We start from the raw sequence: 24,954 nt of genomic DNA on the forward strand, positions 1-24,954 counted from the left end.
AGAATTATCATCATCATCACAAAAATAAAAATACAAAGATACAAAATACCCTTTGGGGTTTCTGTTAGCCTTGCACTTGGTTGCTTTCTATAAATCTGGTCTCCATAATGTTGTGTCAAGCTATGGCCTACCATGCATCTGCCTTGAGAGGCTTCTCTCTTCCTCAGCTTTGGGATTTAAAAGAATTGACTGGTGGGGAGTGCTGGATTAGTTGCAGCCCACTGAATAATCATTGTGGCAAGGATTCTGGGATTTTTCCACAGGCTGATTTACAAATATGCAGTGCTGGACCAAGAGCTTGGATTGTGCAAACAGAAACACCATCTGCCCCATTCTCCAGCCCCCGTACCATGACTCAGGGATGCTCTGCCAAGCCAGACTGAGGCCACAGCTCACATTAGCCAGAGGATTCAGGTCTTAGCCCTCACTGCATCAAAGAGGGGCTGGCCACCCATATACCCTTGCAGAATTCCTTTTCTCAGGACCTGATGTTATTGCTGGGATTTTAGGCACTAGAAAAGTGCACTGATGGAAACCCATGGCATATGTGGAGCTGGTCACTATTACAGCACAGGTGGCAGTGCCAAAACTCCAGAGCAGAGACAGTCTGCACTTGCAGACTTCTACCTATGTGAGCGTTTGACATCGTGCACCGAAGGTAATTCATAAGACACAAAGCACTTTAGTCTACAGACACTGTGCATATTTATCCTCTTAGCAATGCTTTCCAGCAGTGCTATTAACTCTCTTTACCATGAGGAGACTAAACTTCAGGGAGTACAAGAGTATGCCTAAACCACATAATGCAGCACAGGGCTGGGGAGCTCAGCTATCTGTAGGAACAGGGTGGTAAATCTATACAGCGCAGTGCAGCACTGTAGAAAGCCACTTGCTCACATCCTGGAAGGCACAGAGCTGCATTAGTAGCTCTTCTTAGCTTAAAAACCTTTATAACAGATAATCTTGAAGAGAGCATTCAACCCAGCAATGGATTTTTGCCCAACAGAGGACTGTCAGCTGTGAGATGTCTGCTAATGTCACACCCTGTGGTTCCAGGGTTTCCAAAATGGCTGTAGCCTCAAGCCCCAAATCCTTACCCGAGATGCATAAAGCCTGCATGACAACTCATCTAGCCCTGCAAACTAACCAAAAAGCAGCTTGCTGCTTGCATGCTAAAATTGAAATCAAGCTCTGGCCTGTACTGTGCTGCTCTTGTATAAATGTGCTGAGTGTTTTGCATACACTCGAGAGAGAAGGAATGTCTTTGCTTAGCAAAATCCAGTGTTGCGGTTCACATTTAATCGTCTTCAATGCCTTTGAGAACAATTACTACATAACACACTTGGTAGTGATAATATTAATAAGTCTAGGCAACCAACTTTAAATAAAGAACATTTTTCCCCTCCTGCTGCTGAATGCTACTCTCGATGCATTTAAGAACGTGAATTATTTACCAGATCATAAACGAAGTTAGTCACCCAGTAGCTTGTCATCCCGATGCCTGAAATATGCTGCAGTTGCTTGGCTTTGGTTTGATGTTCTTTCACCACATATAGCACGAAGCTTGCGGTTGTGATAGAGTAGCCAACCAGAACTGACATTGAAACTATGATATCGAGTAAGCTGTTGAGCCTGGGGAGAAAGCAGAAAAAGATGTATACGGTGAGTCAAAGTGGTAGACATCCCTCATCGCATTGTTAGAGCTCAGAAGCAAAAAGGGCCTGATGGGGTGCCAGTGTCTTTTGCTGGTGTTTATTATTACACCTAGCAAAAAAAGGACTCACAACACTGAGTCAAGACAGCCACAGCATTGATTGGAAAGGCCAAAAGGAAAAGTATGTAATTAATATTATGCTGAAGCACAACAATGTGATACTGCAACCGTGACCTCCAGATTTAAATATACCCTAGCAGGAATCATCAGCTCTGTGGCATGCAGGATCCTACTCATGCATAAAGGTAATGAAGGCAAGGATCGGAGCAGTTTCCACATTTGGAGGGAGATATTTAGTAATTTTGGCTGCTTTATGGTTTTCAAGAAACTGGTTTGCTTCTTTTGAAGCTAAACAATTCCGGCATTGGCCAAATGAATCTTCTTACATTACTTGTTCTTGACTCTGTCCTCCAGGATATGGGTGAGCTGATAAGAAAATACCTAAAAACAAAGAAAAAGAAAATAAATGTAAAATGTAGCTAGCTTAAAGTTTCTTTCCCCAGCTCTTGAGATTGGCAGTAATACAGAAAACTAAGTAGAGAAGAAAAGCAGACCAAAAGTTGTTTTTGCTCTATCGTCTTGGTGTGACCTTGGGCAGGATTTTGAATGTCCCCATTTTTCCTATGACTTCATGTTGCTGCTCAGCAGCTGTGAAATTCAAACCCTAGGCCTCGTTTCTGCATCTGTCCAGCTTTAAAGGCTGTATCACTCACTTCAGCAAGAGCACTCCTACACCTAAAATTAGGCACATGTTTGTGAGCCCATGTATTTTAGGTTAGATTCTTCAACACTGATGCATTCAGAATTGGTGAATACATTTCATTTTAAAGCCGCTGCTTGATGATCTCACTGCATTTCATCTTTTATTTTATCATGAGAAACAAATCATTCCCTACTGCCTTTCTCCATAGCTATTATCTTCCTATATTATATGCTTTTACCTATACGGGGATCTGTTGAGAAGCTAACATTAACCCAGGGAAGCTACGGACACGTTTGTCCCCAGTTTGACAATGAGTTAATTCTGAACAATTCTGTCTTATGCAGTCAAAAAGCCAAAATCAAAACCAGAGCATTTTGTTCAAAGGAACTAGTGAACACTGCTTTGTTCAGAGGCAATTTGTGCCCATACAACCAGAGTTTTTTTTAACAGGAGGAGTAACCTGGGGGACTCTGGTGGGCCAGTTCCAACCTCCAGCGAAGGTCAGTGCCTTGGTCACACCAAAATGACAGCCCGGTCTCTACGGCTCCAGCAACCAAGAAAGGGTTTAGGCCAAGTTTGTGCCCAGAAATGAGGTTCTCCATCTGGACTTAGGCACCTGAATAAATGCCTCAGATCTCAGCAGGTGCTGGAGAACCTCTGGCTGCTATTAAATGCAAAGAGATTTGCTAGCACACAGCACCTCTGAAATGTAAGCTCCTTAGTGCCTGACTTTGGGCAGCTGTAAAAGGAAGGACAATTTGGGGATATTTTCCTGAAGAAGGAACACTCTGACTTGGGAGCCAGCAAGGAGGAAACTGTGGTTTTAGGTGACCAACTGCCATACTAAGCAAATAAATCTGCAAGGGAAGATTTTCTAGGAAATTCATTTCCAAGGGGAAAAAATCCTCAGCCTTGTCATGAGCAAGCAAAATGAAATTAAAATCTTGGGCTGCTGATAAAACCCCATAAACAGCCAGGAAATGTTTCCCTTCTCTAAAAGAGGGAGAGAGAAAGATACCGTCTGTCTAATCTGTTAATGCTCCACTATAAAGCCATTTTCCTTTGCTGAAGCTTAGGCTAGAACTCAGAATTTCCATTTCAATGCTTTCTCTTTCTTGTTGGTTGGGATTGAGAGAAGAGAAAGCACAATATACATAAGTCAAAAGCTATTATGATTTGCTTAGTGACAGGGTAAAAAGCTCTTCATGTATTTATTTTTTTTTTAAAAAATATACACTAAGTCAAACCTCTAAAGCAGGACTGGCACCTCTTTCAAACTGCTGAAACAACAACACACTTTTATCTGGCCATTTCAATGCTTCTTAAACTGTCATTTATTTGTCACAAAAACAGATTTAGCTGCCAGGGACGTACCACACGGACCGTCTGTTCAATTGTATTTCAAACTGGATTTACACTACCCCGGGGGAGCTATCCTCATCCATTCATTTTATTTTCCCCATTCTATGGATCAGACCATTAGTGGGAAGCGGAGAATTATCTGCTTGGTCATTTACTACTGAGCATTTCGTTCAGAAAAAAAGACACACACACAGCAGGACAGACAGAATAAAAACTGCTGCTATTCTCTCCCACTGAAAATTGTTATTTTGCTGGTATCAAACTTTCTCTGTGCAAACTTTCTGACTGTTCACATGAGCCTTTCGTCCCACTACCACTTGTGTTGGGAATACAGAGATGGGGTGAGCATCACTGCTTAATAATTCAGCTGCTTTGGGAAGTGCCTGCTGCTAGAAGCAGGTCTCCTCTCTCTGCACCCTGGCAGGGGCTGTGACTTTGCCATGTGCTTTTGCAGTACATACTGAATAGCCTGAACCTCCTGACCTCAAGGACATGCTGTGATCTCAAAGGCTCGAGCCTTTATTTTAGGACAGGGATAGAGACAAGGCACTGGGTTTGCTTGTTGTGAGGGGACTCACAGTGCATCAGTATGTGGAGGTGGGAAGAGAGATATGCTGCTTCGCCTTGTAATCGGCACTCTGCCGTGCCTTGAATTCATGACATGGCACTCAAAATTTCAGAGCAGGTGCCTTTTCCCTTATAGTTCAATTCAGACATATCATTGAGGAGTAGTCTTATGAGCGAAGTGACACTGTCACCTGGAACAGCATGCATCAGAGATGAGGGGGGCTTGGCATGGCCACAACAGGGCTGGAAGGGCACTGTTTGTCACAGAAAATCAACTGGAGGGGGCATTCTGCATACAATCACTACTCTTATCAGGTCCAATACATCTCTGTATAAGGCTTCTCAAAATGACATCCATAAAAACCTTCCCCTCTTCTCCCTGCACCCCTCCATCCCCAGGGACAGGTGTACATACACAAACATATTTGTGCCCGTGCTGCACCCTGAACGTAGGCTAACCAACAAACGCTAAAATAAGGTACCCAGGTTTATCAGCAGCAATTTGGGTTGCTGCATTGCATTACTGAGAAGAAACTATAAGAACTTATGAGCCCAAATGGGCTACTAATGCTCCTTGGGATCCGTGTACTTCATGCGTGAGACGAAAAATAGAGCTGAAAATGATGTTTCTCACTTAATCTCACTCTCTCTCATTCACAGTCAAAGACAAACATACACATACCCACACATCCCGAGCTGCTCTCAGCAGAAGGGTGAAATATTAAAATTAACTATTCTAAACCACCCATGGAGATGACCTAAAGTAGTCTTTCTGTGCATAACTAACAGGCACCTAACAAAAGACAGCTATTTCAGTACCGTAACAAGAAGCAATAAATCCAATAGCAACCACTGACGGTTTTTGGATGAAGTATTTTATGTAGAAGCCAGGGTCTTCCCTGTCCAACCAGCTCCCCTGAATCTTTGACAAAGGCACATAAAATATGCCTTATTCATGTTTTTCAATTCTGTTTTTAAAGGAATCTGCATCATTTGGAATTTAAAAAATGGCCTCACTGAAGTCAAGGTAAGTGCTGTCATTAATTTCAACACAACCATGATATTCCCCGAGTTGGGAAAAATTTTCTGTTCATGTGAAGGGCCACCTACCATAACTGGAAGACTCATTTTTTGGCAGATTAGCTCGAAGAATGAAGTTGTTCAAGCTGTTCAGATAGGCTGGAAGGCTGTGATAACCTTCGGGATTATACCACACCTGCACAGAATTGAGAAATTGAAACAAATTGGGAGAGAAATTGTTACTGATAACATTTTGGTTTGTTCTGCTTGCACAAATGAATCATTCCATCGCTGTTATCTGAATTCATAAAGCTCTCCAAGTTAAAGTCCAATGATTAAACCACATCAAGCACCAAATGAGTATAAAAGCACATTTCACTTAAAACGTGAGCAGTCCCATCAGCTTCATTTACCTTCTGGGAGAGAAGAAAGAAGCACTAGCTGGCTATGTGACAAAGCATACAGATTTTCTTTTCTGTAATAAGTTGCTCAGATCTTAAGAGCACCAGCAGTGGCGACTTCCAAAAGAAGATTGGACCAGTCAAACATTAAGGAAAAGATTGCTTTAGGGCAGAAAATAGCCACTTTCTCTTTTAGCAATAGCCCTTCCCACCCTCATAGTAACTTTTTTTTGCCCTTTGTTTAGAGGTGTTAAGTTACCTTTTATAGCTCAGAGGGCTTATGCTATTAAGGTTAGAGGCTTAAACACAGCCCACAGCATCCCCCTTTGCATATCCCCAAGTTCTACACACTCAATGACTTTATTCTCCTTGCCCTAGCAGAGCAAGTACTGCTAGAGAAAGAGAGGGCTGGAAGTCTGCCTCATCTCCAGCACTATCAAGGTTTCAGGTATTAAATCTGACATGATAGGCAAATATCGAGAGATTTCAGATATAGGATCAGAGGGGTGAAAACATCTGCAAACTGATTATAAGAGCTCTGAGCACTAGTGAAACAATAAACCCCCAAATTCCCTTTCCTTGGGGCCACCTCTGACAACAGCACAGCTCTTGCAAGAACACTCTACTTACTGGTAGCTCCAAGGAGACAAGGGGATCGATCTTGTCAGCTTTCTTGCATCTCTTTCCTACCTTAGGTTTCAGCCTTGCTATTATTATTATTATTTTTTTTTAACACTGATGTGTTACAACATTTTCACTGAGCAGAAACAGAGAAATGAGTAAATCAGAACATACAAGGCAGCCCTAGCTAAGGTACATATGTTCTCTCGTGAGATAAAGGTGCCACTAACTGATCTTTTCACTTTTCTGTAATAAAATTATGACAGCAGAAAAATTGTTTCCTACTAGCAAGAGAAGTCAGACCAATAAAGAAGAATGGGGAGAGGAAGGGAAATAACTGAAAGTCATCTCTGCCATGCCAAGCTGCAGATCTCAGAAGTTTTCGCTTTTTTTTTTCCACAATATCTCTAAACTCAACATCACTCCTGTATCCCCCACTTCCCCTGCCACGACAAGCTAGCAGATGGAGGTCAGTTACCTTAGTTAATGTTCTGCTGGGTGGCACTGGCTTGATGTCAAACTGGAGATCTCTTGTCAAAGGCATCCCAAAGCTCCAGCCACCATACCTGAGGGTAAAAAAAAAGAAGGAAATGCATTGTTATCCTCAACCAGAAGCTTTAATACCATGGTAGGTGTATAGTAGCATGGGCTCTTTGGAAACATTCATGTGCTGCATGCCACCATCACCTTATTTAATTCTTGGTTGACTTGAAGCAGAAAAGCTTATCCCAGTATGTGGTATGATGCCAAGCCAACACAGCTACAGAAGCCCTTATGTGAGGGGGAAAAAAAAGGAAACAAACTCAGAGGCACTGTCACAAAATTGCCTCCATTTGAGAAGCATTTTGGAACTGCTTCCTCACCACACTGGAACAAGATGACTGCTTCTTTCCCAGAAGCTGAGCAGCTCAGGTTAAATCAATGGATGGATGAACATATTCCTTGACAACCTTAATGGCAGGCTATTTTTGCCCCAAGACATGCTGTGCAACTGTGATGCAGACTCCACATACTAATAGCTCCAACAGCCCCCTGGTGCAAGAAAACACTCAACTTCTAACTTCCTTGGAACAGATACACTTGTTTAAGTGAAGCACACACCAAGACTCTTCAGAGAATTAAACCTGAAGGAGAATCTCTCCCTAGGGCTTGCTTCATGACAGGCTGTGTCAGATTTCCCTCTTTTTAAACATTTCTGAGCCAGACAACAGCTCATCTGCGGATGCAGCCATCAGCCCATCAAGTGATTGACATGTTATCCCCAGGTGCTCTGCTATGATTGAGCAGAGCACGTACACAAAACCTTTATCTTTAGCTCTGTAACTGCAGCGCATTTTACCTCCTTCCACCAGATTCACAGAGACCAGCAGCAGCAGGGTCCTGCTAAACCCTTACTTCACTGCCCCCACTTCGAGTACAGGGGCAAGATACATGTAAGAGGATACTCTCAGTGCAGTTACAGAATCGCAGAATCATAGAATTGATTAGGTTTGTGTTGGAAGGGACCTTAAAGATCATCTAATTCCAACACCCCTGCCTTGGGCAGTTCAGAGAAGGACTGGAGGCATGTGCTGTACCGTTTTTGCAGGAAGTCTTTGGTGGTTGCCAGAACGTAGGTCTCCACGTCGTGCCCTGTAACATTATAGAGCATCCGTGTAGAGAAGGTCCTTCTGTGAGGGGGAGTATAGTTCGTCTGTGGACATGTCTGAGAGGAGGTAAGTGAAGAAAACATTAGTGGTTGTGCTTTAACTAAAAACTTAGCATATCAGGACCAGGTTGAGAGCTGGCAAGGGTGACATTCTGGTCCCAGGATTGATTCCTACAGACGGTGGTGATCTGCAAATGAGGGTGCCAAAACCCACAGCATACATCCCTGTGTTCTGTTCTCAATGTATTTAGTGAGGTGCTTCAAAAACAACCTTTGCTTGAGTCTACACTTCAGTTTTACTAACATCAGTGAGACCTTGAAATGTGCTTCATGCTAGGTAGGAAGATTTTTCCTGAATTAAGGCTGATCCTATTTAGGAGAGCTTCAGAGCGACTGCACTGACAATGGCAGAGGGCAAAACAGCTTCATGGAGCAGAAAACTCCACAGTGGCCTCAAACTCTCATCTTGCATTTCACAGTAGCTATGCTCTACATTTTTACTTTACTGTCAGTCATTGGGAATATTTTCCAGAGCCTCAGAGAAACCTTGGATTAGTCCTGAATATATAATTTAACACACCGAGGGTCAAAATCACATCGACTGTTTCATAAGGTTGAAACGTCCTACACCAGACAGCATGCTGGCTGCTCCTTTCAACTCATCCATAACAAAAACCCTGGTCTCCCCTATTGTGTATCTGTTCAAAACTTTACATCAGAATACACAAAATAGCTGCCTTCACGCTGAGGAACACCTGCCTGTGCCTGCTAGAAGTGAGAATCAGCTTTGAACATTATCCTGACTTACCAGAGGAATGATGCCAATACTTTTAATGATATGAAATTACGTGTATGTCCAGAAAACTGCATAAAATAGCTGCATTGTAAGGAATGACTAGGAATGTTCTACTAAGTACACGCTTTATCTTACAAGCAGTGTCAAGCTGTGCCTTGAATTTGGTTTCCTACTAGAAAAAAATGAAGACAGGTGAACAGCACTGTGGGGAGGAGAGCTCACCTTCCAACTGGACACGTTAAATTTTAACTTTCTTGGGGCAGAATCTGTCTTTTCCCCATGTGCATCTAAAGGCACTGAGCTCAGCAGGGTCCAGATTTGGTCCTGTATGTACCACCGCAACACAAATAAGTGATATTATTACTCACCACTATTTCTAATGGGGAACAGAGTAAAAGCAGACAGATCTAGACTTTGCATAAAGTTAAATTCTGAAGAGCAAACAGCAATAGCTCTGCTTTCACATAATGACAGTGCTGTATAAAATGCAATTTTCCTCTTGAATACATGCTCACCTCTGCTAAATGGGACAATCATACAACACTCAAAAACACCATTAAACCTTTCCCCACCAAGGGGAGCAAGTCAGATATATTAGCATGCAGATCTTTTGAGGTTGCCATTTCCTTTTCTGTCCCCAAACTAGTGCAGACAGTCATTACCCAGGGTACAAAATCATTGAATCATTAAGGTTGGAAAGGACCTCCAAGATTATCTGGTCCACCACCACTGTCACCCACCAAATCATGTCCCTAAGCACCATGTCCAACCTTTCCTTAAACACCCCCAGGGACGGTGACTCCACCACCTCCCCGGGCAACCCGTCCCAATGCCTGACTGCTCTTTCTGAGAAGAAATGTCTCCTCATTCTCAACCTGAACCTCCCCTGGCACAACTTGAGGCCATTCCCTCTAGTCCTATCACTAGTTACCTGCGAGAAGAGGCTGAACCCCAGCTCCCCACACCTTCCTTTCAGCCAGTTGCAGAGAGCAATGAGGTCTCCCCTGAGCCTCCTCTTCTCCAGACTAAACAACCCCAGTTCCCTCAGCTGCTCCTCACAGGACTTGTGCTCCAGGCCCCTCACCAGCTTCATTGTCCTTCTCTGGACACACTCCAGGGCCTTGATGTCCTTCTGGTAGTGAGGTGCCCAAAGCTGAACACAGTACTCAAGGTGCGGCCTCACCAGAGCTGAGTACAAGGGGACGATCACCTCCCTGGTCCCACTGATACAATCCAGGATGCCGTTGGCCTCCGTGGCCACCTGGGCACACTGCCGGCTCATGTTCAGGTGAGCAATGACCAACACTCCCAGATCCTTTTCCTCTGCACACTTTGAGCCACTCTGCCCCAAGCCTGTAGTGCTCCATGGGGTTGTTGTGGCCGAAGTGCAGGACCCGGCACTTAGCCACGTTGAACCTCATCCTGTTGGCCTCTGCCCATTGACCCATCCTGCCCAGGTCCCTCCGCGGGGCCTCCCTACCCTCCAGCAGATCAACACTTCCATGCAACTTGGTGTCATCTGCAAATGTATTGAGGGTGCCCTCAATTCCCTCAGGCAAATATCAATAAAGGTATTAAAGAAGATGGGCCCCAGCACTGACCCCTGAGGAGCAATGATCAGAAAAAGACAACAGCCCTCCGTCCCTGGGTGGGCTTGAACCACCAACCTTTCAGTTAACAGCCGAACGCGCTAACCAATTGCGCCACAGAGACATGCAGCCTTGTGAAAACAGGAGGGATTTTGAACACTGAGTTCACTGTAGTAATGCCTGCTCATAAAATTGCTCCCAACCCACAAGTGTCCCCCCATAAACTCCCTCCCTTTTGCATTTATTTGAATTACCTGGATGCCATCTGTGCAGTTGCAGGCAGAATACTTGGTCTGGGGGTTTCCACTGGTAATCCAAGGGCCAAGCATGTCTTCACTTAAACACTGCCTGAAAACGAACACATTTTTCTCTGAGGTTCTGTATACCAAGGCATAAATGATCCTAATTGATGTTGCATTTAATGACAGCAAAGATGGAAGTGAGTAGCTTCAGTGGAATAACAGACCTTCTAGTCAGCTCTGGGGACTTGAGGAGGTATTTGTCCTCCTGCTGACTTGGTAGAGAACTCTCACCACAGTTCTTCATGCCTGGATTCATTCAGCTGATTAGAAAGAACCCAGACAACACTTCATTACCGCAGCGGGCAGCGTAAGGAGATAGCTCACCCAGGCCAAACTTTCCAGGTATGGGGTCAACCTGCTCGCATCCTGGCATCCTGCCACCACCAAAAATGTTCTTTTACTACTCATAGTAAAGGAATCCACTTCGGGTGGTGGATTCAGGCAAGCAAAACCACCAGGTTCAAGGCCCTGGGACTGTGTGGAAGTTCTAGCCTCAGCCTTAAAGCACAGTATAGCTTGCTGTCTTCAAGCATATCTACAGTTTTGTGCTGGCAGATGTGAACCTTCACTCCAAGCCATGAGGGCTCTCGGCAGGGCTGAGGTTTGCTTCACACTGAGCAGGACAACTCAGCTCAAGACTGACCTTCATCCAGTTAGCTCCTTCTGTAAGGGGAGCAGTGAGCTTGGACCTGCCTTCAAAAGGCCACTTGGGTATTTTCTAGTGAGCTGAGTCTGCAAGTCTGTCTGGAGACAGGCAGGAGATATTTTTTCTCTGTATGTGGCACCCACACTTGCAAATTCTGCAGATGATCAAAGATGGCTACTAAGGGTCTGTTGGCTAATAGGGTTATGTTAAATCTCTTGCAGACAGGATTTAAATGGGAAAATAAAACCAGAACTACTTACGAATTGCTTGAATTCATGCATGTGTTATCTGTCCCAGGGAAAGCAAGCATTGAAGCGACTAAAGCATCTGTGGTTTCATTGAAATTCCTAAAATATAACAATAAAAAAAAGTTCAAGGTTCTTCCACTACCACTGAGCAGAAGAAAGCTGTCTGAATGAAATAAGATTTATTTATGATGCTAAATAAATGATTATTTGCAGTGCTAGTCCTGCAAACCACTTAAGTAAAAGCAGCACATGAGGGCAGTAGCACAGGTTTAAAAGGACTGGTCATTGCTTAGCACTGCACTCCTACTCCAGTGATTTGCTGCCTCCAGATCGAAGTGAGATACTGAGGAGCTTTTGAACAATCAAAACTGTTCCCAGAGAAAAAACATCTACTGCAATTTTCAGGCACAACTTCTGGTCTCGCCTCAATCAGCTCTCATATCTGTGAAGTCCATTTGTTTTAGGTCATTCAGAAAGATGCTCCTCCCTCCTGACCCAGCTATCTGGCAGTTATCCATCAGCAGAAGAAGAGAGCTTTAGGAATACAGGACTCAGAGACACATGGCTCCTTCCCCCATCTAGCAGTACTGAAGCAGAAAGGCATGAGCAGTCCTGGGAAAGAACACCTGAGAGCAGACGTGTGATTTGTAATGATGTTCCAGATTAATTTTATATTGCTCTCTTAAAGCTGAGAACCACTGGAGAAAGCAGTTCACCTCATGACATCAGAACGGGATAAATTATATTCATTTTGGTAATGGGAATTTTAAGCACAAGGAAGTCATTCATTGGTAACGTCCTAATCATGCTCTTCAGATCACTGCATGCCTTGGACTAGCGAGCCTTGGGTGAGACAGCATGTCCTGTACTACCAGAGGGGAGGGCAATGCAGCCAGTTCACAAGGTGAACAGAACTTGATCTTGCAGTTGTAATGCTGGAGCCAGCTAATGTGGCACCTCTACTTCACAACAGGGGAAGAGTGAATATATTTTTTAAAAAAATCCTTTCAAGGCAGCGTTGCTGTCACAGGGACAGAAGACTCCAATGGCAAACACAACAACAAATATTTTTCACATATTTCAGAGTTAATTCCAGCTGAGAGGTTGTTTTTCTAAAGCTTTCTGACTGTTGGTCTGAGCCAAGCCATCTCCCCTAGGGAATCCTCAGGAACAGGATTTTATCACTACATGTTATCTGCATGATACTTTTCCACTGTATTTGCTTAAAAATAATCCTGATGATAACAAGTGGCTTTTATGAACCTGTGGCTTTAAGGATGAAAACAACCAGCACTCACCCAAAGAAATCTGCCTGGTCAGATGTGCCGTACAGAGAGGGGGAAAGAATCAGTTCTGGATATTCAGTCTCCTTAGTTCTCAGTGTCCCAAGTCCCATTGCTGCCATCACAAAGAGGACTGGGAGGATAACCTGAGCAATGAAGCCTCGGACATCCCGCCGGGTATGGTGGAATCTCTTAATGAATAAAGCTGATGTCTTCTTAAGCAGCAACGGCAAACCTCGCAGGCTCTTTGACCTGATCAGGAGCTGATCTGGGTACAAAAGAACACATTTTGTCATGGATCAGTATTTGCAAAATGCAGAGAAATTACAGTTATAGGTCCCTGGGAATAACCTTGGCTACCTGCTCTCCTTTTTCAGATGAAAAAATCAGAACTACTAGGTTGGAACATGTCCTCTTTGGACAGGATTCAGGTTTTGTCTTGAGTCATGAGCTCAGTAACACCAGTTTTTAGCTTGAATTGAAATGTGTAAACATGGTATGCATTTTGACATCTTGCACGAGGAACACACACTTCCAGATGCAATGAGTTATCTACATCCTACCTATCCAGTTGCAACTTTTAATATTTGCAAACTGAAAATTCTCGTCATTGAGAAAGCAGGTCCTTAGACAAATCAATACGAGAATTCATTCAGGAAGAAGAAAACAAGGCATTAACTAATTGATCATTTACGTGGACAAGTTTGCAGCACACTAAAAGCAGAACCAAACCCTGTGCAACCTATTCCTCTTCATAAAATATTAACCTATATAATAGAACGTGAAGCAAATCATCTTCAGTGCTCCCATTAGGGATGACATAAAACACTTCTCTACATGTCTGGGTTACTGTTTATGGAGCTGCACATCTCCAGTGCAGGTCAGCTTTGAGAAGCAAGTATGAAAATACCTCTGTGTCATCCCTTAACTGTTCCCCTAACTATAAATGATAGATTCATAAGTAAAAAACTTTCCTTTGTCAGAAAGAATGTTCAGGATTTTTTTGGGCCATGCCACCTTCTGCAGCTCTCAAAGTCTCGGAGATAATGGTGTAGCTTGACTCTCTTCTGAAGGGGAATTTATGCCACTGTCTGGCTCTTTTTGCTGTTTGCCCTTACTGGAATGGCTGGGACACAGCAAAGAGCTCCAAGAAAGATCCAGCTCAGAGCTGTGCTGCTTTTGCAGCAGGCTGAGGGGTTTCCACAAAGTTTCTCTCAAATTCTACTAATTGCATAGAAATAAACCTCTGCATCAATTACAGCAATTACTTTCAGAGGTATACATTTGCTCCTTCACCCACACACTATATGTGATTAGATTAAACCTGAATCAAATTAAAGGGAGGTGGATACAAACAAAACCCCTCTGTAATTTATTCTGCGATTCAGACATTCCAAACCAGTGGATCTAAACAACTGTTGAGTGCTGTGCTTCTAGTGATTAATTGGTTTTGTGATTTCTGGTTGGGTGAAACGTGGTTTCCAACAGAAAGAGGACAGGAAAGCTCAAATCAGTCTATTGTTCACTTTTTGCATCTGTGACAAATCTGGAATAAAACCTGGAAGTAATTCAGTACCATCTCTCTCCGTGAAGGTATCTGTGTTCACAGACATTTCGTCACTGGCAATTTGACCACTGGCTCCAGGCAGCTGTTGAGGCAGTTCAGTATCTTCTTGTGGGTCCTTCCCTAGCTCTTTTGTCAGATTGAGAAACACCTACACAGCAAGAAAACATAAAGGAAAATTGGTCCAAATTACTCCATTTTCCAAACCAATAATCAGAATCCACTCTCTTACAGGCTTCTGTAGCTCCCATTCCTACTCTGTAGCTGTTTGTGGAGCAATCGGGGATGACAATCCTCTTTTTATTCCCTTATTCTGAGGGAGAAATTCACCTTTTTTCAGTATAAAATTGTTGTTGTCCAGCTACCTGTCACCTCTCTTGCTGCAGCAGTGGCAAACTAAACTTTTGCAGCTGCCCACAGCTGGACTTACCTTGCCCTAATGCCACCCTGCTACCATGACTACTGAGTAGTTGTTAAGGAAGCTGCATCTCAGCACACAGGCAGCTTACCCTGCTTGGCATCAGTAAAGAAACAAGTAAGGTTGTCTCCCTGGGATATTTTCCTCTCCAGCCTCTGACAATCCTGACTGCCTCAACACAAACAAACAAGGATTTCTGGACTGAAAGGTGACAAACTCTGTCTCTCTTCTGCAAGAAGAAGGTTGCATCATATAAAACTACTTCTTAAAACTCATCGTTTAAAGCTGCTTTTTGTTTCTGATGTAACTAAATGTTTGTGGTTATTGTGTTTATTATGGCAAGTGATTTCCTGTGGGCAGGAAGATGCCCGTGTTATTCTGAGATGCTCCAGGTGACTCACTTGTGCATGTTGAAGATTAGCATTTAGACTGTTTTCTAACTGTCTAGAGACAACCCCAAATTCATGGTGATGAAAAGCAAACGTCAAACAGAAATGTGTCTTTGCCCTCTCTCCCCTGTCTCACTACATCATCTTATTTTCTGGGCAAAATGCTGAAACGTCTTAGCAAGGTAAGGCAGTGGTATGCTTTGTGCATTAGTAGGTTTATGAATTCATCTACATGCTCACACGTTCATAATTGTAGCACAGTGAGAAACCAAACCGCCTCTTCCCTTGCCTGTGACTCCCACATCCCAAACATGCCACCATCTACCCCAGAAAGCAGAGCTACACAGTTCTGGGAAGTTAATTTCAGTAACATTTCAATAAATTGAGTCTTGAGCTCATACCTCTTCCACAGTTGTGTTTGAAATCCCGTAGCAACCAAGGTGGAGATCACTCAAGCTGGTATCAAGGGCTCTGAGAAGCGCCTGGTAGGCCCCCGAGGCTGTGGACTTGAAGGGGGGAAGCACATACACGAGCTCCCCACCAATATCCTCCTTGAGATAAGCCTCTGGAAGGTGGGACTGGATCAGGGAGGTCACTGCTACAGTGTCACACTCCTCTATCATATTCTGAAAAAGGAGGAAAATGCTCTGATCAGTGAGAGGGCTGTGAGGTCAATATTCCTGCTGCAGGATTCAGCCCAAATTCTGTCCTGCAGTATAACCCAGACAGGCAATATTTCAGTTTACACACTAAAAGGAGATGAAACTGGGTTTCTGGCATTTGAAGACTGAAAGATGTGGCACAGACTCTCTGCCCCTCACTGTGCTGAGGAAGAGGTGAACTCTGTGGACTTTTTGGACTGCACTGTTCCCATCTTGATCCATCCAGAGCTCACCAAGCTCCCTCTGTCCACAGGCATACTGGGACAGACAGATTGACCATTTTGTACCAGCTAGAGGGTTTACAGTATAGACTAAAAGCCTAGCCACAAGGGAGAGTTGACACCTGAACTTGGCTGCCAGCACAATTACAACATTTTTCCCCATGAAAAACAATGCTTGCACATGGGTCTTTTTTCATTTTTTCTATCTATACTGCCAGCAATTTGGAAGAGGGTACAGTATCTGTGTGTTATTCTGTGTGTTGGGGCTACCTACAGCACTGTAATAAATGCTTTAAAAACAGAGTTCCTCCCTCCTTGCAAACAGCAGAACATTTTGCCTCAGGCCAGGTACTATCCACAGGCCTTTACCATCTCTTATCTCTGAACTCCAGAATTCACACTCTGCACCTGGCCTTGTCTTTAACCCTCACAGAGACCCTGTTCTTTTCCAACAAAGCAGAAAGCTGACATTTCTGCTTGCTGAGGGCCGCAAGGGCTGGTCTAATGTCCTCCCCAGTGGCTGGTTTGGAGTTCCTCCCTCTGCTTCAAGGAACATTCCCTGTCAGCACCTCTCCCTGAGACACAGCGTGCTCACATGCAGATCTTCAGCAGCTCTTTGGTGCCTCTCTCTGCATCCAACACAACCACTTTGGTACTGCTTCCATCCTCAGCTCCTGCCAACAGCATCCCTGAGCAAGCCTTGATGCTTCCCTTCAGAGATGAAGCTGCTGAGAGCTCATGCTACATGTGGGCTCAGCACCAGGCATCTCTGCCTCTGCTCCCTGCAGTACCTGCTGCAGTGACCATGCTCACAGGACATGAAAGGGAGCCAGGGTCAGTAGGGAAGGCAGGATAAAGAGCACTGCATCATTCACCTGGGCACAGGAGGCTCAGATCCAGACCTCTGCCCTGTCTGATAGAGCTGCACAGCTTTGTGGAGAGGGGCTGCAGCTAAGACTATGTTTTGGGGAACTCCCCTTATAAGCTGTCTTTCTGAAGGAAACTTATCTATAAAAGTGTGTGAATTCCAGCACAGGACAGATGGAGTGAGCCAGAGAGCACAGCACACTGTGTCTCGTTTATGTCAGTGGCTGGAGCATATAAGAAAGTGGTCTTAATGACAAGCTACAGGCTGCAGTTACATGTTTACAAAGCCAGCACGTGCTTGAATCTGTATGTCCAAAACCAAAGGTTCCAACCCAAAATGCATCCCATTTTCACCCTGCAATAAAACAGTCACATAAAGAATGCATTCCATGGAAGAGAAAATAGACTGAAATAACCATTCCATGGCAGAAATCTAAGACTAAGATGAACCTTCTGCAATGTGCTTCATTTCTGTGGGACGCTATGACTTGCCTCCTTTGTGGCATACAACTGACTCGGTTTTCCACCCAAGATGTCTATCATAACATCACACATTTATCTTAAGATGAGGCTAAAGATTTAGGACCAACTCTGACACAAACCTTCTTTTTTGTGAGTGTCAGGTGGTATCCATCACCAAATGTTTCCTTGAGGTAGAACGGCGACCCACAGCATTTGAGCCCCCCATGCTCCAGGAAGGCGATTCGGTCACTCAGTACTTCTGCTTCATCCAAGTGATGTGTTGAGAGAATGATGGTTCTGCCTGGGAAACAGGAAGCTGATGTCAACCACCACAGAATAAACATACAGGATTACATGAGACAGGTGAAAGCTTCACTGAATGAGGGTATGCAGAGCATCCGGTGAAAAATCAACTGTGTATTTTGGGAATTAATAATGAAACCGGATGAAAGACAACATTAGAGAGAAGCTGAAAGTTACTATCGTAAGTTGTGTATTATCGTGAAGTTACTTTTCAAATGACATTGTGAATTTACAAGAAGAGCCTGGAATGCACCCAGGGGCTCTGCAAAGTCCCAGTTTCCCACAGCTAGTTCTCTGTGGCCTCCAAAAAATGTGTCTCAAAGCCACTGATATATTTCCAAGCTACACAAATCACTTTTGCCACTGAGCAGCATCTCATCTCATCACAGTACCTTTTTTATTCTTGGAGATAATTTCCCAAATACTCCTCCGAGAGCACGGATCCACCCCTGTGGTTGGTTCATCCAGGATTACCACCCTTGATCCACCCAGGAGAGCAATAGCTATAGACAACTTCCTCTTCATCCCCCCAGACAGGGAACCAGCTAGCTTATGACGATGGCTGTACAGTCCAGTCTCCTTCAAAGTCCTTCAAAACAAAGAAAAAACAACCCCCAGAGGTTGTCCTTCAGGCATCTTTTAAAAGCAGGGAATCTGAAAATACCCAAAAAACATAACTGCAAATGAAAAACTGCTCAAGTATGGACTGCTCTACTAAATGGTCACAGTGCACTGAGATGATTCATCCTATAGCTCAGCCACTGGGATTTTAATTTAAAAAATCTTTTTTTAGGATGTTTTCAAAGTCTCCATCTGACAAGCCAAGGTTAAAGGCACAACCTCATCAACAGAGAACACCAAGATCCAAATTCCCTGGGATGTTCTGGCTGTTTCACTTCTCCGCAGAACCAATAAAGCCGACATCATCTTTCTGACTGGTTGATTAAATCCCTTTCTGGGGAAAATTGTAAAGAAGCAAGGACCAGGCCCTTAGGCCGATAAATTCATCTCCAAAGAATTGCCACAGAAGCTTGTGAACCCCCTGGAGAAAAGACGTTGTTTTCTTACAGCCCCAAATTTCAACACTTAATATCCTCCTCTAGGCAGACCAGGGCGTTATTTGAACTCCAGGCTGGGTCTGCAACTGTGCTCAAAACCATTCATTTGAGCTTTGTAGGGGTAATGGCACTACCACGCAATAATTTTCAGAGCCCTCTCACCCTTCTCCAACCCTGCTGTTTTTATACCTCTTAACTTCTTGGTAGAGCTCTTCTTTACTCCAGTGAGGGACTTTAATGTACCCGTAGAGCAGCAGGTGCTCCTTTGTGGTGAGGTAGTTGAAGAGCACGTTGTGCTGCATGCACACACCCATGTTCTTCCTGATAACCTCCTGGTCAGTCCTGATGTCTTTGTCATAGACAATGATAGTACCTGATGATGTAGGGAACAACCCAGTCAAAATAGATCTGAAAGGGAAAAATAAAAAAAAATAAAATAAAAAAAAAAGTAGAAAGCCAGACATGATTTTTTTCCACATGGTCCTGTACCTATCATTACTTGCAAAGTTTCCTTCCATCACCACCGCACTCCTTGCAGCCAAAAATAACTGAACACAGCTTCTTCTGCTGCCTGCCATGCTTGGGCATAGTGGCCAATTAACTCCTCCCTCTCTGTGGGATTGTGAAGGCAAGTACCAAGCTCGTGGACAGAACTCTGGCTACTTTTCACATATATTTTTATCTTCCTTGGTCTTCTCCTCTCCAACTCCGACCACAGTGTGTCCCATACTCACGAATGCCCTTCACTTCCCATTTAATCACTGGGAATTCAGGTAATGCAGTTACTCTTCATTCTTTGAGGTTTGTCTGCAGTATCCAGACAGCCTCATACTGCTAACCACATCAGAGATTGCAAACCACATCTTCATCATACTAACCACATCACGGCAGGGAAACCTGATTTCACTGCCATTATTAACAAGGAATGGGAGAGGACTTCCAGGCAAGGCACCTCTGAGAGGGTAGTGCTTTTAACTAGTTCAAGCTAATAATACTACCTAGTAATGCTACCTACCTACCAGACCCAAGGCAAACACCTTCTGCTTGGAATGACTACTTACATAATATGGGTTGTTTTTAGAGCTGTCCTGCAGGGAGTAAAAGGAGAAGATGCGTCTCAGACTGCCTTTCACCTTCCCTGTGTTGGTCTCTCTCCTGGGACTTTTAACCCTCATTAAAAAGGAGAGAAGTAACTTGTGACCTTACTCAGGATTTGAAGCCTGCACTAAGTTTCAAGAAGCCATTATATTTTTCTGTACATCACCTTTGCCTACACTTCACAAAGAGGACATGAGATGAATTTCTAATAAGCTGAGATGAAGCACACATCTGTCTTACTGATTTTGGCTCTTCTGGGGCTTCTATTTATCAACCTAATGTTGCTTTCAGAATGATGCATATATATATATCAGTGGAGAAATCAAGTTCTACAGGTTTGTTTTACTGCTTTTATCTAACAACTCAAACAATAATTTATAAATGGCAAGGCTAGAAGGGCTGGAAGGCCAATGTATTAACCTACTGCCATCCCAGCCCAGTCAACACATGAGCCTGTACAGCTGAAATATACCTTTATTAAGCTTTTGTGCTAATACCATTTCAACTTTGGCATGTGCAAAGCTACCCACAGCTTTCAGAGCAACCCAGCCGCAGGCACCAAAGCCTCACGGAACAAAATGCTGGAACAGCTGCTGTGCTGGGTATTACAGCAATCCTACCAGACTAAAAAGCATATTCCTAAGCAGCAAAGGAGTTTTAATTCTAACAGATGAAGGGACAGCTGAGGTTGTCCAAGACCAAGATAAAACTGAAGGAGAGATCTGTCCTAATAAAGCATCTTATTCAGCTCCCCAACTCTGCACAGCCCCACTTGCTCTCTCGTTCACCCTGCCATGCCCCACAGTATAAAAAATCCCAGCTTTAAAGGACACATACATGGTTGTCGTTTTCCCAGCTCCATTGTGTCCCAGCAGGGAAGTTATATTCCCTTCATAGAAGTTGAGGCTGAGGTTGTCCACTGCAGCTTTGGATCCATAAACCTTTGTTATGCCACGGAGGGAGACTCCCAAGGTCAGGTCAGTGGGCTCTGGCTCCAGGTGAGGAGGAGGGGCACCTACAACACCAAAGGGAAGGGGCAGAGGACAGTTACTTTTTTCATCTCAGAAATAAGCAGGACTTTTTATAGCATAAAATACAGCAAGAGTAAGTGCCTTTCAGCAAGGAATGTAGAGAACATTTCAGAGGATCTGAATCATTTTGAGCTCTCCCGGATTTCTCCTTTTCACTTCTGCAACTTTTTACAACTCCTGACAATACGCATTAATCACTTCTGAAAGGTTTCATATTTAGACGTTTCAGAGCACCTAACATAATCTCTACTAAGAAAGCACAGCAAAACTACTGAATTATTTTTTATTAGGTAGAATCAGCAAGCTTGTATGGGAGATCTCACTGTATTTTACAGGCTAAATATTTAAAGAAACAAACAAAGCAGCACATATCTCTTTTGACAAGTGGAAACTTCTGTTTGCTTGCACAAACAAAACTGTTTTTCTACACAGAGCATTGTAGAGTGAGGTATATGCATCTAAGGTATCTGCCAAACTACAGTATACACAAATATGCATGTGAATATCAGTAGTGGATTTCCATATCAAATAGAAAGAAAAAGGAAAACGTAAAAGCCAAATTTACATTCAGGTAAGCAACAGTTTCCATTTTTTTCTATGCTACAAGATAAGGATTAACACAGAAATGCGCTTTCTGAGAGTGGCGCCCCTTCACATATTCTGCTTTGTTTATTTAAAGCATAAGTTGGCATTGCTACCCCATGTAGAATTCACATACATATCTTATTGTTGAGGGGAGCTTCTTTCCGTAGCATCAGCTTGCTGAAGAAGAGGCCTCTTTGTTTCTCACTCCAGAAGGGGAGGTAACTGTTGTATTCCAGCCAGTAAGATGGAAGGAACGGGAAATACCAGGGAGCAGCCATGCCGTATCGTCCTGCAAGAAGAAAACGAAGCTCATCCAGGTATCTGCAGAAAGCACCACTATTAGACTGCACTCAGAATAACAAAAAATGAAGTCCATAGAGATCTCTCCTCTCTTGATGTGCTTCATGTACTACTGATACTTGGTAGAGGATTTTCCCTTAATTGGCACAATAGGAAGCATTTGCTAATTTGTTATTCTGAGTAACTTCATAGCCGGAGGGTTGGAGTACTTTACATTTTCCACTGGGTAGATTTCTGTGTGCCAGTGGACTGCTTCATTAGGTGGGGAAGAAAAGCAAAAGACTAATGTACTGGCTCTTGCCCAAGGCAGGAATTACTTTTTGAAATCGAATGATATAAGTAACGCAACCCAAAATCACTCAGCTGACAAATGCTGGCTAACATGCTCTGTTCTCATTTTCACCAACCAGACAGCAAACATACCCTCCTGTGTCCTTGGCTTCAGCTTCCTTATGGGTTTCACCTACCCACACGATAAGCAGAAGAACCCATTTTTCCCTCTGTCTCGTCCCAGTTTCATTAATACTCAGACATCCACCACTTAAGTCATGGGCCCTTTGGTCTAGGAACAGAAATATCCTGTGCGGGCAGACTGGAATCAGTCAGTGTTGTTTTCCAAAGGAAATGGTACAGCAGCAACCTCGATGCAACATATCCATACCTGGGAATACATTCCTTATATACCAGCCCAGGATGAAGTAAATGAAGGAGTCTATCAGAATGAGCCAGCACATCCAGCCAAAGGAGGTGTTGTCTCCAATCATTGGGGATTTATACATGTTGTCCCACTGCAGACCTGCAGAAAGGAATTTAGAAATACAACAGAATCCACGTTAGTTAATGAAACATCACGTCCATTGGAACTCAAATCCTAGTTTTGTGTACAGTGAACATACCTATGCCCTGTGCCTCGTAGCGAGCAATGTATTGGCTTGCATAACTGAATGCAGTTGGGGACAACAGGCTCTGAGGAATAAACACAATTGAAAACAATTTTTGAACTAGTCTTGAAGAGAAATCAAGTCAGACAACCAGTCAGGTACCTCACTGGCTTGGTTCAACAGCTAGAAAAATGAGGGAGATTTTTTCCAAGTCACAAAGAGCAGTGGATGGGGCTTATGATGGACAGTGCTTCTGGTGATGGTCTGTAATAACTCCTTACAGACATCCCTCCTTTTGCTTCTACTCCCAGTACCCAACTTCCTCCCTCATTCAGGGCTTCAATTTAGGCTTTTGAAATAAATTTGTGATTGAAAATTACCTGAGGTGGCTAATAATTTTACTACTTGAATTAACAGGTGTCCTTTCTCAATTCTGTGGACTCCAAAGAAAACAAGTACAGCTTCTGGAACCTAATACCTATTTATTTCTACCCTTGGTAAGAGACACGGCTTTATATCTCTTTCCATGGCTATGAATTTGAGATACATACAAGTAAAGGACAAGCAGAGCCAGCCCTCCTTCACAGTCCTGCAACCTAAATTCCTTCCTGACCAGCCTCGCTGCTCGTGGTGGCTGAAGGTAACCCATTTTTGCCTTTCAATTTGCGAGGGTTCACACTACTCTGATTCAGCTGGCAGGTGGTAACTCCCTAAAATGGCACAAGTATTGCGTTCAGTCCTAGCACACCACTGATTTCAGGCCTCCCAGCACCAGGCCATGGCCAGCTCTCCTGCTATGCACTGTTGTACCTGTCAACACCCACTGATGGAATTTAGAAAGGAATTTAGAATTTAGAATTCATGTATAATTGTGACACAAGCCTTAATAACAAATGAAGTGTACGGAAGGTGAATGTCTGCTTCCACACACACAATCCCTGTTACTGAAAAGCAGAACTTACCAGTAGGCTCTTCACCGAGAAGCTCAAGTGATTTTCGATGACAAGCAACACAATGAAGGGGAAGAAGGTGAGGATGTACACAAGACTGCCCACCAACGCTGCTATGTTGGTGTTGTTGAAAAAAACGCTGATGAAGTAGCTCATGGCTATGATGGACAGGCTGTAGTCCATGAGGTACAGGAACAGGAGCGATGTGTTTGTTTTGGGAAGAATGTCACCCACTTTTAGGATAATGATGAGGAAGGTGACAGTGATTAGAAGGAAGATGGCACATTCTATGAACCAGGCGATAAAATGGCTGCTTGCATTAACACCCATCATTTTCATGTACTACAGAGAGAAAGGTTAAAAATAATAATAATAAAAAAGAGAATTACAAATGGCAAATGTTTATTAAGAGATTATTTTTTCTTTTTCTTTCTTTTTTTTTTTAATAATGCTATTTGACTCAGTGGCTTGAGTGTAAAAACTCTTAGGTCCCTTAGAAACCAAGCCATTTCACACACATCCCCAAGGCAATACATAAGAGTTAAATTAGCATGGTTATGCAGAAGTGATGTTAATTTATATAAGCTGATGATCAAGGCCACAAGACCTATAGAACTGTAAATTTGTATTGCTGAATCCAAAAGAAATGACCAATGCTGTTGTCCTGTTACAGATAACACACCTAAACAGAAGACCGACACCCTAGGTCTTAGAGACAACGAAAATGGGTTCCCAAAACTATACTGGGAACTGATGGGGCCGTCAACTAGCTATTGGGGTTCACTCACTGTCAGTCTCATTGGAGTTCATAGGGTGCCCTTTCTTAGAAAGGCTTTTTGGTGAATTAATATATTTCCATGTTACCACATAAAAAACAAATCTGACTGAGCTTTTGTTGCTTGCCGAAGCTGAGCTTTACAAAAAGTTCTTTACAAAAAGCATTATCTGTTGCCTGTGCTCTTACTGAAAACCCAAGTTACTGCAGTAAGTTCCCCGTGTCTCAATGTCATTTCTTTTCCAATAGGCAACCTGAAGGAAGGACTTCATTTCAGAGGAGCTGATGTAAAATGTAGCACCTTCTGAATTATTAAGTATAATAACTTCAAGGATAGGAAGAAAGTCTCTGTGTCTTTGTTCCCAGTAGGTATGACTCAAAGTCAGTTTTCAGGGAGCTTTAAATCTTCAGAAAACTTGTAATTTTGTGAGGTCCCCATGTTTCCAGTGTTCAGCACAGCAAAGCGATATTCTTCAAGGGCAAATGCCCT

The 24,954-nt window shown here is 43.4% G+C and overlaps 1 protein-coding gene and 1 non-coding gene across 2 annotated transcripts in view; both read right to left on the reverse strand.

The window, feature by feature from the left end:
* ABCA12 (ATP binding cassette subfamily A member 12) overlaps positions 1-24,954 on the reverse strand; it is an 81,851-nt gene that overhangs the window by 10,770 nt on the left and 46,127 nt on the right. The window contains exons 26-43 of the mRNA XM_035332315.1: positions 23,702-24,031; positions 22,755-22,824; positions 22,520-22,654; positions 21,692-21,847; positions 20,780-20,957; positions 19,034-19,252; positions 18,179-18,375; positions 17,624-17,784; positions 15,673-15,897; positions 14,477-14,615; positions 12,916-13,168; positions 11,630-11,716; positions 10,676-10,769; positions 7,966-8,093; positions 6,867-6,954; positions 5,457-5,562; positions 2,101-2,155; positions 1,455-1,632 (exon numbers count right to left, since the gene is read on the reverse strand). Of these exons, the coding sequence (XP_035188206.1) occupies positions 1,455-1,632; positions 2,101-2,155; positions 5,457-5,562; positions 6,867-6,954; positions 7,966-8,093; positions 10,676-10,769; positions 11,630-11,716; positions 12,916-13,168; positions 14,477-14,615; positions 15,673-15,897; positions 17,624-17,784; positions 18,179-18,375; positions 19,034-19,252; positions 20,780-20,957; positions 21,692-21,847; positions 22,520-22,654; positions 22,755-22,824; positions 23,702-24,031 (2,799 nt within the window). The remainder of the gene's footprint in view (positions 1-1,454; positions 1,633-2,100; positions 2,156-5,456; positions 5,563-6,866; positions 6,955-7,965; positions 8,094-10,675; positions 10,770-11,629; positions 11,717-12,915; positions 13,169-14,476; positions 14,616-15,672; positions 15,898-17,623; positions 17,785-18,178; positions 18,376-19,033; positions 19,253-20,779; positions 20,958-21,691; positions 21,848-22,519; positions 22,655-22,754; positions 22,825-23,701; positions 24,032-24,954) is intronic.
* Positions 10,472-10,545, reverse strand: TRNAN-GUU. Its single transcript has one exon. It is a non-coding gene; the product is annotated as a tRNA-Asn (tRNA).

Source organism: Oxyura jamaicensis, chromosome 7 (assembly GCF_011077185.1).
Source record: "Oxyura jamaicensis isolate SHBP4307 breed ruddy duck chromosome 7, BPBGC_Ojam_1.0, whole genome shotgun sequence".
Lineage (NCBI taxonomy): Eukaryota > Metazoa > Chordata > Aves > Anseriformes > Anatidae > Oxyura > Oxyura jamaicensis.